Consider the following 15000-nt stretch of genomic DNA (forward strand, 5'->3'; position numbering starts at 1 on the left):
TTTATGTGTGTGTATATATATATATATATATATATATATATATATATATATATATATATAATGTTTGTGTGTGTATATATATATATATATATATATATATATATATATATATATAATGTATGTGTGTGTGCATAATGCACATAAATGTCTGTATATTTATGTATGTATTTAATGTGTGTGTACACACATTTATATATTTCATTTTTATCACCATTGTTATCTCTTTTCTTGTCATGTGTATTAAATGGTGAGCATTATCTTGCACTAACCCTGGCATATTTGTCTTTCATAAATGTATCCATTTGTGCCTTTGCTTTGTTTCTACTTTCATTTGCTTCATGAACATTTTCATAAAATTATCGTAAATGTCTGTAATATTTAGTTTAATTTGTCACTCTTTTGAGTGTCTAGTACTTCCATGATGGTATTGAACTCTATTAATAAGTCAGGGTGTGATTCAAGGTTATGAAATTAGAATTTTGTCTTTGATGTTAGCCAAAACTGGTCTTTACAGTACCCCCAATGTGCTTAGAATTAACTCCTGTATTTGATTGGATATGTGGTGATTTTTCTTATCAAGAGATCCCCTGAGTTTAACGGCCCTTTTTAGCAGTTTAACCTTTGCCAATCCTTCTGAATAAATCATTTCCTTTTATTTCTACCCAGTTTTATCCTACTCACTAGCAGTCCTTCTTAAGAAATTTCAGTCTTTATTGGTAAATATTGTATCACTTCTATTAAAAAAAAAATTGTCAGCTAAGTAGGACAGCATCAGTCTCCCATTTTTTGTCATTACTCTGTGTCTTTATCATGGTTCTTACGGTGCTTGATCTGAAATAGTTAGTGGATGTGTGTCTAAGCTCTCAAACCTACTTTCTGCTCTGAATTATAATTTCCATGTAATCTAGCACAGTTATTTTAATTTGGGGAATATTGTCTAAATTCTGTCTTGAGATTCTACTACTGAATTCACAACTTGCATACCAAATATTCTTTTATATTTCTTCAGAAATCTATTCTGTTTTTGGTAAATTTTCTCCTTATATGTTCCCCCGATTCACCCTCACTATTGCAAATGAAGTTGCACTACCTGTTCAGAAATAATCCCTGCCGAAAACTGATTAATGTATCTTAAGACAGCTTTAGGTAAAATAAAGTGTTTTTGTGGGGGGGGGTATAAATATATTCTAGTGTAATCCTGCCCTGTAGGTGGCCTGCTGTGAATCTACCATTGCTTCCTTTGTTTTTCTGTTTTATCACTACTGGATCCCCATAGTGAGAAACTATTATTACTCCCTTGTAACTTTGTCCCCAGTATTCTAATGAATGTCCGTCCTAAAATCCTTTCTTTGTCAGATTCACATACTCATCACTTACTCATTTCTGTCTAAGTTTCTCCTTCAACAATGTTATGTTTAACACCTTTATTGAATTATCACGTGTGGCAAAGCCAAATTTAAATTTATGTAAAAGAAATCAAGCCATATTAACATATTCACACTTGCAAACATAAGGTATATTGTTATATCATACAATCAAAGCAGCATTTTGTAAAATAGACATTGGAAAATAAACTAGATAAACTAAAGTAGAAAAATTACAAAGAGACCTTAAACAATATGCTAATGGGGTAGCTTACCCTAAACCTTCCATGCCTCAAAATAGACGCACACATAGCCATAATGGTCAACACGCACTTAATAATAATGATGATTTTGGTTCTGATGGACACATGACGTCCTTACCACAACATGATTTTCCTGAAATTAGAAGGTCCGAAAGACTAAAGAGCAAGTCAGTCAGTTCTTACGCTGATGCAGCGGGGTATATGGGAGCCAGACCAAAGAGCAAAGAATGGAGGACTTAAGTCCTATAGTGTCTGGTGTGGACAATCATGTATGTGATGATTTTAATTGTGAAAATGATGATATGGACGCATGTTCAAACCATTCAAACCACATTTGTTTTAATACATCTGGTGATTTTGCTGTATACAATTTTTCAGATTGTGAGATTGCTGTGAATGTAGCTAATTTTTTGTCAAAAGGTATTTCTTTTGTGCCAACTGCTAACTTTAATTTTACTGATTTTATCATTGATTTAAAGTTATTTTTACGTAAGTTAAATTTTAGTTTATTATACCAAGATAATTTACAGAATAATGTTTCTAAGTTTCATATAAGTAGTACTTTCAACCCACCTTTGCATCCCAACTTAGTTTTGTTTGAGAAGGTTTGTCAACATGAATTACTTAATTATAAGAACATGGTTTCTCACATTGATGTTGAATCTAATTTATCTGAAATCGAACTTTCTGCACTACATAATTTGAAAACACACAAAGTAAGAGTTATGAAACCGGACAAAGGTGGGGGAGCTGTTATAATGAATCAACATTCATATAATGAAAAATTATGTAATATTTTAAATACAGAAACATATGTTAAGGTTTCTTTGAATGAATTAAACCAGGCTTACAATAGGCTATATTCACAGTTAAACAACATTTTTTTTTAGAGAGGAGAATTACCATAGAGCAATATAATTATTACGTGTCATTACACCAAGAATTCCGTTTTTTTTCGGAATACCAAAGATACATAAAAACAGCTTGGATCCTCCAATGAGACCTCTTATTGATGGACGTCAGTCAATTATGTCAGCCAGTGCGCAATTTGTTGATTATGAACTTAAAAAAATCATCCAGAAATTTGCACATATTTGTAAAGACTCATGGTCTTTTTTAGAAAAAGTAAATGAAGTAGAATATTGCACTAGCGACATTTTGGTCACAGTTGACGTAAAAGATTTATACACAGTCATTCCCCAAGATATTGGTCTTGAATGGGTAAGTGAAATTTTACTTGAACAAAAAATTGACAATACATTAACTAATTTAATTATGGAATTACTTGAACTTGTTTTGAGCCATAATTTCTTTACCCATGATGGCCATTATTATCTCCAAAAAAGTGGTATTGCCATGGGCTCCCCTTGTGGGGGTGCTTATGCCAACATTGTGATGATCTTTTGGGAGAAGACGTATGTCTTTCCTAGTATCTACAATAAGTTAATCAGATTTTATCAGAGGTTCCAAGACGACATTTGTATCTTTTGGAAAGGTAGTTTAGATTATTTGAATGAATTCTTGGCACACATTAATAGTACTACTACATTTTTAAAATTTACTTATGAAGTAACATTTGATTTTTTGAATTATTTGGATGTCCATCTGGTCAAAAATGAGTTTGATAAATGTTACACTGCAACCATTTATAGGAAAAAAACTTACAGTAACTCTTTTCTGCATTACACAAGTTGTCACCCTTTTCAACAAAGAAAAGCAGTGGTAAAAGGTCAACTTGTAAGAGCAGCTCACATGATAACTACATTCACGGAATTTCTAGTTGAATGTGACAATCTGCGATGTATGTTTTTGAGCAGAGGATACCCAAATGATTTACTTGATGTAGTGACTCAGGAAGTTGTTACTAAACGTCAAATTGGATTTTATAAACCCATATTGAACAAGCCCATGGTTAACCTGGCAGATTCACATGATGAGCATACTACTATTACTAGAACAACTTTTCAACAAAACAACGTATTCATGAAATCTTTTATTACCACATTCACTTACGATCACAGTCTTATAAAAAATGTTTTGATTCGTAATTGGAGCTTTGTTATGGAAGACAACTTGTGTCGCAACATGTTGCCCAACACAGTGAACGTGGTATATAAGAAAGGGAAATCTTTTAAAGAAATATTGAAATATGGTTATGATCGTAATAAGAAAAACAGAGGTATGGTGAAATGTGGTGCCTGTAAATGGTGTCATAAAATTAACACAGGTTCTATTTTTAAAATCAGAGACATCACATATAGAATTAGATACACATACAATTGTAAAAGTAAAGCGATTGTGTATCTTGCCCAGTGCAACCAATGCACAGCATTTTATATAGGCAAAACCGAGAGGATGTTTACTTGTAGGTTGTATGAGCATGATTATGCCATCAAAAAAAGCATTAAATATAATGCTTTAGCCAAGCATATAAAAGAATTTCCTTCTCATTCTTTCGGTTTTGCCATTATAGATCATGTTACTATTAGTGATAGGTCTGCTTGGCCAGTTTTATTAGAATTGAAAGAATTAAGATGGCAAATATTGACACAATCTGATACATGGCCAGGTCTCAATGAGAGAACATCTGTCACTCCAGTATTAAAACTTAAAGCGTTGCACAGGGGAAAAATACATTAATATATTAATATTCAGAATTATGCTTTACAAGTTTGCAATGTTTTATGCATAGTGTTGTGTGTAATTAGATTTTTTACTAATGCTTATATAAAATTTTTAATAATTAGATTTTTAATATATTTTATATACATGTTTCAGAATATTATTATTAGAATTTTGTTAAATGAATTTGTGTGCTCTTTTTAATGAATTTTGTAAAAACATCCAGTTAGTTTGGTAACCAACCAGTAGATGGCGCATTACTGATAACCAATATGTGAAAAGGAAATGACATCATTAGATTGTTCATCAGCTGACAATTTGAAATTATATAAGGAAATGACATCATTGCTGCTGTTTGTCTGAAGAAGTTTGACATAGATCAAACGAAAAGCGCTTCACAATTTACTTGATTTGAGCTTTTGTCTTCAATAAAATATCTTTTTGGCTTCTGCATCGTGGTTTGGTGGCTGCTACTGGATATTTTCTTCAACATTTTGTAAAATGTTCAGTTTTTGCCATTACTTCTCCAAAACATTTTTCTGTATGCATTGTTCCCACAGCTTCCATTTTTTCTATGTAATTTACTCTGACCTTTTTCCAAGTATCCCAAGTCTTGTTTTATCTTTGTTTACAATATTCACTACTACAAATATAGTTTGGTTTAGAATTGTATTCCCATTTTCAAGTAGTTGCTTTTTTGGCAGCCACCAGAATTGGTCTTTACAAGACCTTGCTATGTTAAGGTGATTCAGATCCTGTATCCTAGCTGAAAAATAAAAATCCTTAGTTACTCATTTGCTCGCCCAGTATTCCTGAAAAAGTATTCAGTAGGAAATTTTTAAAGTCTGCTAGCTCATTACACTCCAAGAACATGTGGTCCTTCGTAACTCTTTCTTCCCCATTGTACATCCAGCATTTGCCATCTACCCGAGGAAAATTTCTTGTGGGGTATGAAAATGACTGCAAACGTTTCCAGGCAAACTTTCTAAATCTTCTAGTTTTGTTGCATGTTTGGGAACCATACATATGTCCTCCCATTATTTCTTTGTGAATTTCTTCTCTAATCATTCTCTTCAGTCTCTTCTGACCTATTCTGATTGATTCCTATAGATATCATGCAGTATTTGCATGCCCTACTTTTTTAACAGCTTATGTTCTAGATCAATTAAAAACTCAACCAATGCTGTCCTTTTTACTTAGGATTTCCCTGCTTCTTTCTGTCTGTACTGTCTTCCCTCTCGGGGGTTATCTGTCACTAGCCTGCAGTCCAAATGTCTTCTTGGCCTCTTCCTGTTCCTTTACATCTACCTCTCTCTCTAATTAATTATTTGTTCCCAATACCTTGATTCCTTTGTAAGCTTACTCCAGTAAATTCCTGCCCCCTTTGCCTGTGCCCCGTACCCCTAATTGCAGTTATCCCTAATGGCAGAACCTCCTTTCTTCGTTCCTTACTACTTGGTATATTTTCTGCTACTTTATAAATATATTGTGTGTGACTGTTCTCCTCCTTGACGACCTCCAACCAAAATCCCATTATTTCCTGAATCCCCCAAATGCTTCATCATCCCTTTCTGCTTTGAATTGTAGCTTTCTGCTCTTTTTATGTATACGAGCCATAACTGTGTAGCTCTAAAATACGCCTTTAAATCAGGTGATCCTAAGCCACCTTGTTTTGGGAGTATCAACTTGTCCCACTTGACTCTTGCCCTCTTCCCCTCCCATATAAAATCCTTCAACTCTTTTTATTAGTTATTATCCCCAGTTTTTCTTTTTGTTGATACTTATGCCTGCCGTGTACAAAACTAAAAGGACTAAAAAATTTGTAATGCTTGTATCCTGCGATCCATATCCATAGGCAGTAACTTCCATTTTCTTGGTAGTTGTATTATCTTTTGTTTAGTCTTTTCCTACATATTCTTAGTTGCCAGAACATAACCCTTTTTAATCAATACTCCTAAATATTTAATTTCAGTTTTAAACCATGATTATCATGTCCCCATAAATATGGGTTTTACTGCCAGTTGATGTGTTTGGTACATAGTTTATAGGTATAGCTTTGCTTTATCTTCATTAATTTTATATCCTGAGGGGCTAATACACAACAGAACACTCTCAGAATGTTCCACAACATTGATATGTCCTTTTCTGGTTCTGTCATATACAAAATAGTATTTGCAAATAAAGCCAACTTTTCTTGAACACTGTAACGGATATATCTTTGAGTTTGTGTTCTTTATTTTCTTTGTTAGTGGTTCTAAATATAACGCAAATAAAGTGGAAAGAGGACACCCCTGCCTGGTACCTGTGTTCATACGCAAGTCATCAGAGAGGAACCTCACCCATTTTGATTTTTGCCTCCTATCCCTTGTATGTTCTTCTAATTAAACCTTATTATTGTATTAGGAAATGGGACTGTGGTGGTGGTGTTGCGGTAGCGTTGTCGCCTCACAGCAAGACATTGTCCTGTTCGATTCTCAGCTAAAGTGTCTTCTGTGTGGAGACATGCGTGCATGGGGCGTACCTTCGTTGAAGGTTGTACGTCAGGGCTGGCAACTCTGTACGTAAAAATCTGCTGCCAATCATTAGTGGACTGGAGTTCCGCTGTGGCGACCCCTAACCGGGAAAAGCTGAAAGATACAACAACATTGTATTAGGAAATGGATTCCGCGGTATTGCAGTGATAGCGTTGTTGCCTCACAGCAACAGGTTCTCCTGTTCAATTCTCGGCTGGAGTGTGGGGAGTGCCTTCTTTGTGGAGTCTGCATGTCCTCCCTGCGGTTGGGTGGGCGTTCGAAAGACATGCATAAATGGGCGTGCCTTCATTGAAGGTTGAATGTCGAGCTGGCACCTAGGCGTTCGTGAAAATCTACTGCCAATCATTAGCGGACCGGAGTTCCGCTGTGGCGACCCCTAACTGGGAAAAACCGAAAGACAACAATATTGTATTAGGAAATGGAAATGCTTACATTGCTGTACTCGTATAATTCCCATCTTATTCTGTTGAATACTTTCTCTGCATCAAGACTCACCAGTATTTTCTTACATTCTGCTTCCCTCTTGAGTCATCATTTTCTGTTAATTTTATCAAGTGTTTGGCTCCTCTCCACAAAACCACATTGGTTTATATCCATCAGTTTTGGCATCACTTTTGCATTTTTTTTTTTATCCATTTTAGACGCACTTTATAATCCTGGTTTAAAATTGAAATGGGGCTATATGAAACTGGACTAGATGGTTTTTCTTTCTTAAGGTATTACAGCCACCACAGGATGTTGGAACCTCCACTCCTTTTAAAATACTGTTAAACAAAACCTTCCATGTCTTAATCACTTTCTTCCCTTGTAGCTTCCAAACTTTTATTGGAATTCCATCTTTTTTTGGAGACTTTCTGCAGATTAGTTATACATCACCGTTTTTCTCATCTCATCCTTTCTTAATTGTTAGTTGTTGAACCTCATCTTGTCTAACCTTGGAATATTTAAGTCTTCCATAAATATTTCCAGTTTTTTTACCTCTTGATTTTATTTCCCCACTTCTCTGCTTCATGCAAATTTTCATTAAATTTCTGAAATATCTCTACCACTACAGAATCTCTTATTTTTCTTGTAATAGGCTCCCTAAGATTGGCAACAAGACTAAGTCAATGTAGCAAATGTTTTTGTGCTCTAGAGTTATCAGAAAATAGTTGCATAACAGCAGCCTTTATAAACTCATGCACATTATCCAGGTACCCCCTCATTTTCTCTCTAGCACTCTGCAATTGTGGCTCTTCTTGTTCTTTGAGATTCCCCTTATTTTGTCGTACTCTAACCATTTCTGCACCTAAACTAATTCTTATTACTTCTTAACCAGATCCTCTTTCTTTTTTTTTTTTTTTTAACCCCATTTTTAAATTCCACTTTTATTTTATTCCACTCAATAACTATAACTTCTGGAGTACTTTGTCTTCCCTAATAATGCCCAATAAGTTCCTTAAATTTTTCTTTTTTTAATAGGTAGGTGCGGAAGTTACAGGGTCTCAGTTTTACTTGTTTACCCTTCATTTTTATCTTTGCAGTTATTGGCGCATGATTTAATATAGTTATTGGGTATGTATCAGAGTTCTCGATTAAATGCACATGTTCCCGTGAAATGTAATTTCTGTCTAGCCAAGATATTGTACCTTTGGGAGTAATATGTAAATTTTCTCCAAGTTCCTACTACTAAATTTATATCTTTAATACCAAATATTTTTAGAAATGTTATACCTTTTTTTTTTTCCCCCATTTAGGCCCGTGATACATTTTCATTGCTGCAAGTCAAATTCCATTCCCCATTTACAAGTAATATTCTCTTCAGAAAGCTGATTATTTCTCCCCCAAATTTTAAGCTCCATAATAGCACTTTTATGTATTTAGTATCTGAGAGGTAATTTCCCAGAGGGTGCTGTTGTACATTTCTTGGCATTGAGTTTTAAGCTGTGGCTTTGGCACCAGTTATTTGTCAGTCAGTCCTTCCTGTAGAATGTTAGCGGCTTTGGGGGGATTCTTTTGAGAAGTAGATGCCGAAAAGGAGCGGAACCATCACAGAGCCCTGAAGGACTCCATTAGTGATCGGCCTGTCTGTGGAGGTGGTCCCCCTATCCTAACTTGTGGGTCCCATCTGAAAGCTAGCTGGCTCTCCAATGTGTAACGTACTGTTTTGCCTGTATCAGTGAGTTTACAGTGCCCAAGTGGAGTATTGTATCAGATGCCTTATCTGGGTCACAGTGTGCACCATTTTGCCCTCATCCATTGCTTTGGTGACCTTTTCAAAGAAGTCCACCTGGATAAGTAGGTGTGAACTGCCTTTGACAAAACCAAACTGGGTTGGAGCCAGTGTTTTAAAGGTTTTCTGTGGCCTTATTAATTATTTCCATGGCTTTGCATACGAGACTAGTCCGACTTTTGGGTCTGTAGTTCCTGGGGTCCACTGATGGCCCACCCTTGTGCAGAGGGTGACTTGTAATTTTCAGTTTGTGCGGCTGCAGTGGTCCCAGTAGGTTATGTTTCAGGCTGTTTAGGAGACATCTGGGATGTTGTTGGGGCCCATTGCTGTAGTACTTTTTGCTTTTGAGAGATCATCTAGGACATTCTTTCTAGTGATAGGTGGGGGGGGGGTGATGGGGTTGGGAGGGGGCTAAAATTGGAGCTGAATATGTTGGCCAGCAGATTTATTGTCTTCCTGTGTAGACTGCTGCATTTACAGTCAGTTCTGCAAATTTACTGTGTGCTACCTTCTAGGTTTCGGAATGGCTAAAGAAAGCTTTCTCACTATCCTTGTGGTCTGGGAGGCTGACTTTACCTCTACCTCTAATTTGGCTTTGGTAGACTTAATTCACCATCTTAATTGTTTTAGATCATGCTGGGTATAGCACTTCCTAATCTTAGCTATGACTCGTTTGTTGTACAACCTGTTTGGATTCTATCACCGAGGTTTGAAGTCCATTAACCAGATAGTGATTGAGAGCAGCTGGGAATTAGAGCTAGGCTATTGCAGTGCCCCCCTGAACTGCAAGCCTAGTAAATACCTATAAAGTTTGCAGGATATTTTACACAATTTTCTGGCAACAATCCCTCCATCTACCATTTTCAGGAGTAGACAAATGCAGCGTTCTTTAATTTTTTTTGTGATACTTCAAGAACTGAGCTAATCAGAGGGAATAGCCATTGTCTGGCAGCTCACAGTCCATGTGTCTGACTTCATGTTGTACACAAATTATGGATAACCTTCCTGCCTCTCTTCCCCAACTTGTGCCCTTCTGAGTCGCACTTTTTCTTTTCACTGTCAAAATTGCCTATCACTCATGCGTTTCAAACTCCAGCACTTCTGATATTGTAATTTCCACTGTACTGTTTTGCCAGGTTTATCCCTTCTTTAAAGCTAGCATGTTTCCTGAAAACCATGTAAAATCTGGAAAGGAGGGGGAGTATTGATAAGGAGAGAGCAGTCTGAGTAATGGGAAGAATTGCTCTAAAATGCACATTATCATGGAAATATCTGTGAGCACAACTTTCAGTTTGGAAGTACTTGCCCTATTTGGTGGGGTAAATTTACTTTTTGAAAAGTGTATATAATTGTGTGTTACTGTCAGTTAAGAGGATGGAGTTTTGAAATGTATCTTTGTTTCTTGAGTGTTTTTTGAAGAGAAAAGTCTGGGGAAATTGTGACATTGGTGCAAGTGGTCATGAGAAGAAGCAACTGCATAGCATATTCAGCCTATCAGCCATTACTGTATGTATAAAAGCTGCAAGGTAGGTGTGTGTGTATACGTACATGTAACTTGTATACACACTGTGTCTGTGTGCACACGCATGTGTGTGTGTGTGTGTGTGTGTGTGTGTGTGTGTGTATGTATATATATATATATATATATATATATATATATATATATATATATATATATATATATAGTGATGGACAGGTTGACAGACGAGATCAGACAGGAGTCCCTGTGGACTATGATGTTTGCAGATGACATTGTGATCTGTAGTGAGAGTAGGGAACAGGTGGCGGAGACCCTGGAGAGATGGAGATATGCTCTAGAGAGAAGAGGAATGAAGGTCAGCAGGACTAAGAATGTGTGTGTGTGAATGAGAGGGAGGATAGAGGAATGGTGAGGATGCAAGGAGAAGAGGTTGCGAAGGTGGATGAGTTTAAATGCTTGGGATCAATAGTTCAGAGTAATAGTGAGTGTGGAAGAGAGGTGAAGAAGAGAGTACAGGCAGGATGGATTGGGTGTAGAAGAGTGTCGGGAGTGATTTGTGACAGACGAGTACCAGTAAGAGTAAAAGGGAAGGTCTACAAGAGGGTAGTAAGACCAGCTATGTTATATGGGTTGGAGACTGCGGCATTGACAAAAAGGCAGGAGTTAGAGCTGGATGTGGCAGAGTTAAAGATGTTAAGATTTGCACTGGGTGTGACGAGGGTGGACAGGATTAGGAATAAGTATATTAGAGGGTTAGCCGAGGTTGGAAGGTTTGGAGACAAAGCCAAAGAGGCAAGATTACATTGGTTTGGATGTGCTGAGGAGGGATGCTGAGTATATTGGGAGAAAGATGCTAAGGATGAAGCTACCTGGTAACAGGAAAAGAGGAAGGTGTAAGATAAGGTTTATGGATGTGGTGAGATAGGACATGCATGTGGTTGGTGTGACAGAGCAAGATGCAGAGGATAGGAAGAAATGGAAACGGATAACTGCTGTGGCGACCCCTGATGGGACCAGCCTAAAGAAGATGATATATATATATATATATATATATATATATATATATTAGACACACACGCGCACATATACTATATGTATGCATTTTGTGTGTATGTGTATATGTATGTATATATATATATATATATATATATATATATATATATATATATGTATATGTGTGTGTGTGTGTATATATATATATATATATATATATATATATATATATATATATATATATGTGCCTAGGAATATATGTACACATGCTAATTTATGGTGTTTTGTGATATAGACTTAGATATATGTATTTATTATTTTGATTATAGGTAGAGGTTTTTGTATATATTATTAGGTTGAGTATTAAAAACTGTTTACATCTTTTATTATTTTCCATTAGTTTAGGTGCTATTTCATGACTGCACCTTTAAATGTGAGCTGCTGTAAATGTGAGTGCTGGTAAGCACGTATATCTACGTACTGTTTCTATTGCGGTCACACACTGATGACGCTCAGAGCGAAACCGGTCTGTGGGGCAGACTGTTCAGGCTCTAATAAAAGCCTTTTTCTCCCAAACGGCTGTTATTTTTATTATTTTCAGTGCTGGACTTTTTGGTACTATTGTATGTTGTCTCGTGCACTTTGTGGATACGCGCACGGACTTTTTGGCGTTTTCGAAGTTTTGGGTGTCCAGTGCTGTTCCACTTTAAGGCCTTCATCTGCAATTTGGCGTTGGGGCGTGCAGCTTATCGTTTTGGGATTAAAAATACAGTCGCTGTATACTATGGCAGTTGGTCGTGATTTTAAATCTTTTCTTCAGCAGTTAACGGAAGATAAAGATGATGTTTCCATGTTCATGACATCTGAAACGGATAGAAATATCACACATTCTGATATGGACTCAGAAGTGAATACTGGTATCAAGATACAATTTCGTAAGTTGTTTGATTTAACTAAGAAGGTACGCTCTATGGTGTGGCACAATAAGTTACTTAAGGCTTATTTGCAAGCCAAAATTGTTCCAAGGGGGCTTAGAGTGAGAATGGAACCTGGTCTTGGCAAAGATGACTCTGACGCCATTAAAAAATGGCGAGATACACAGTTAGCAGCTTCAAATATGTTTGACATTGCTTGTTGAATATTATGATAAACATATTTCTACTTTATTATTTGAGCTTAATGAGTGTCAGCAACGTATTTTAAAGTATGAATCTATGCCAGATTATCAGCATTCTCATCAAAAGTTTATGGAAGATATTGATAAATACGAAACTGAACTGTGTGCACGCAAAATGAAGAAATTTAATAGGGACATTAATGACTTTAAAAGTAACAGAGTGTTTAGCTGGAAAAAGGAAAAGAAAGAGGTGCATTTTGTGAGTGAAAAACAGACCAGACCCAAACGTAAAAGGGTCAGGTCAATTTTGAAGTACAACACTACAAGTACATCTGAAGGTTCTTTTGGTTATTCGAATACCGACACAGAAGCAGAGGTTGAATCAGTGGTTGTTACTTCACCTGAACTACCCTCCTCCAAGAAATCTAATACCCCTTTAGGAGGGGTGGCCGAAAACATAAGAACTTAAGTGGACTCTTAGGTTCTAGTGTGAGGGTTAGCCCCACAGAACCGGTTTCAGCTTTGTCATTAACATCTGTTAGTAACATTAATGATGTTAATAATATTGTGGTTAATTTGACCAATCACCAGTTTAGTTCCAGTGAATTAAAATTGCTGCATAAAGGACTTAATTTTGTGCCTTCTTTCTATTTATCCCAGTATGACACTGTTTGTGATTTAAAAAATTTCAGTAGAGTGCTTAATCTTAAATGCTATTTTGCCAGTCAACAAGTTAAACCTGCGTCATCTATTGCTAGTGGGTTTAATTTTAAGAAATCTAATTTTTCACCAGCATATAATAATAATGTAAAAGTTTTTGAGCAAATGGTGTTGAAGGATTTGCAAACTAGGCAAAGTGAAATTTTCAGAAACTGCAGTCATAATATACAAATGGATGAACATCAAGCCTTAGTTGGATTGACACAAAATTTACAAATTGTTATTACCAAGGCAGATAAGGGGGGAGCTGTGGTTATCTGGGACAAATTGCAGTATGATGCTGAGGCTAACAAACAGTTAAATGATTCTAATTTTTATTGTCGTTTGCAGATAGATCCGACGTCACAATTTAAAAGTATTGTAGACGCATTTCTGCTACAAGCAGCACATGAAAATTTGATTGTTCCAGAGTTTGTCTCACAGCTTCAGGTGGATAACCCATCTTTTCAGTATTTTTATATGTTACCAAAAATACATAAAACATTACAAGATCCTCCAGGTAGACCCATAGTGTCAGGTCGAGGTTCATTAACAGAACCACTATCTGAATACCTTGAAAGCAAGTTAAAACCTTTGTTAGTATATGTTAGAGCCAGAATTCGTGACACCAAGCAATTTTTGAAGTTAATGGAAGATTTACAACTTTCTACTAGTAGTAGGCTTGGGACATTGGATGTCCAGTCCCTGTATACTAGTATTCCGCATTTAGGTGGAATTGAGGCGGTTGATTTTTGGATGCGAAGATCTGGCCTGTATACTGAGTCAGAAAAGAATTTCTTGCTATTGTTATTAAAACTCGTTCTTGACCATAATGCATTTAAATATAATAATGATTGGTATTTACAGATTAAGGGTACAGCTATAGCCACATTTGCCCCCATATATGCTGATTTATTTATGGGCTACCTGGAGGAAATGTTTATTTACAATGAACATTTTCCTTTTTCTAGATGTCTTGGTATGTGGCGTCGTTTTCTTGATGATTGTTGGGTGGTTTGGGAGGGTAGTATGGAAGAATGGTTTGACTTTAAGAAATATTTGAATTCCAATAATTTTGGAATAATATTCATAGGGAAACTTGATTTATTTACCATAGATTTTTGGACGTAAATGTCACAAAAACAATAGATGGTACAGTAGTAACTTCCCTGTATAGAAAACCATTCTCTAAGAATTCCATATTACATGCGAACAGTTGCCACCCACCTCATACAGTTAATAACATACCGAAGTCACAATTTAAGAGAATCAGGACAATATGTTCAGATGATTGGGATTATAAACATACAGCACATGATTTAATTTCTAGGTTTAAGGCTAGGGGTTATCGAACAAGCAACATTAATCAGGCTTTTGATGAGAGTAAAGTACTTGATAGAAGCCTGCTTTTGCAAGATCATTCACAACCAATAAATAAGAGTGACAATATACGTTTTGTCACTACTTATGCTACCAATACTTATTTGATCAGGCAAATTATTGATAAACATTGGTTTATTTTACATAATGACCCCTTTCTGTCTACAATTTTGGGAAATAAGTGCCAGTTTGGATATAGGCGAGGAAAAAATATTGGTGAATATTTATCACATTATAAAAAAGGTGAGACTACAACCGGATTTGAAATACCAAGAAAGGGTAGCACTTTTTGTGGACATTGCAAATATTGTATGTTGATGTCCAAAACCACTACGT

At 36.0% G+C, this 15000-nt stretch overlaps 1 protein-coding gene across 1 annotated transcript in view; it reads left to right on the forward strand.

Moving 5' to 3' along the window:
* The window catches only part of TDRD10 (tudor domain containing 10), a 1185287-nt gene that overhangs the window by 57155 nt on the left and 1113132 nt on the right, over positions 1-15000 (forward strand). Inside the window, exon 2 of the mRNA XM_044079377.1 lies at positions 13636-13734. Coding sequence (XP_043935312.1) covers positions 13636-13734 — 99 coding nt within the window. The remainder of the gene's footprint in view (positions 1-13635; positions 13735-15000) is intronic.

The sequence above is a fragment of the Protopterus annectens genome, chromosome 8.part0, assembly GCF_019279795.1.
Source record: "Protopterus annectens isolate FY-2018-M chromosome 8.part0, PAN1.0, whole genome shotgun sequence".
NCBI classification, from domain to species: Eukaryota; Metazoa; Chordata; order Ceratodontiformes; family Protopteridae; genus Protopterus; species Protopterus annectens.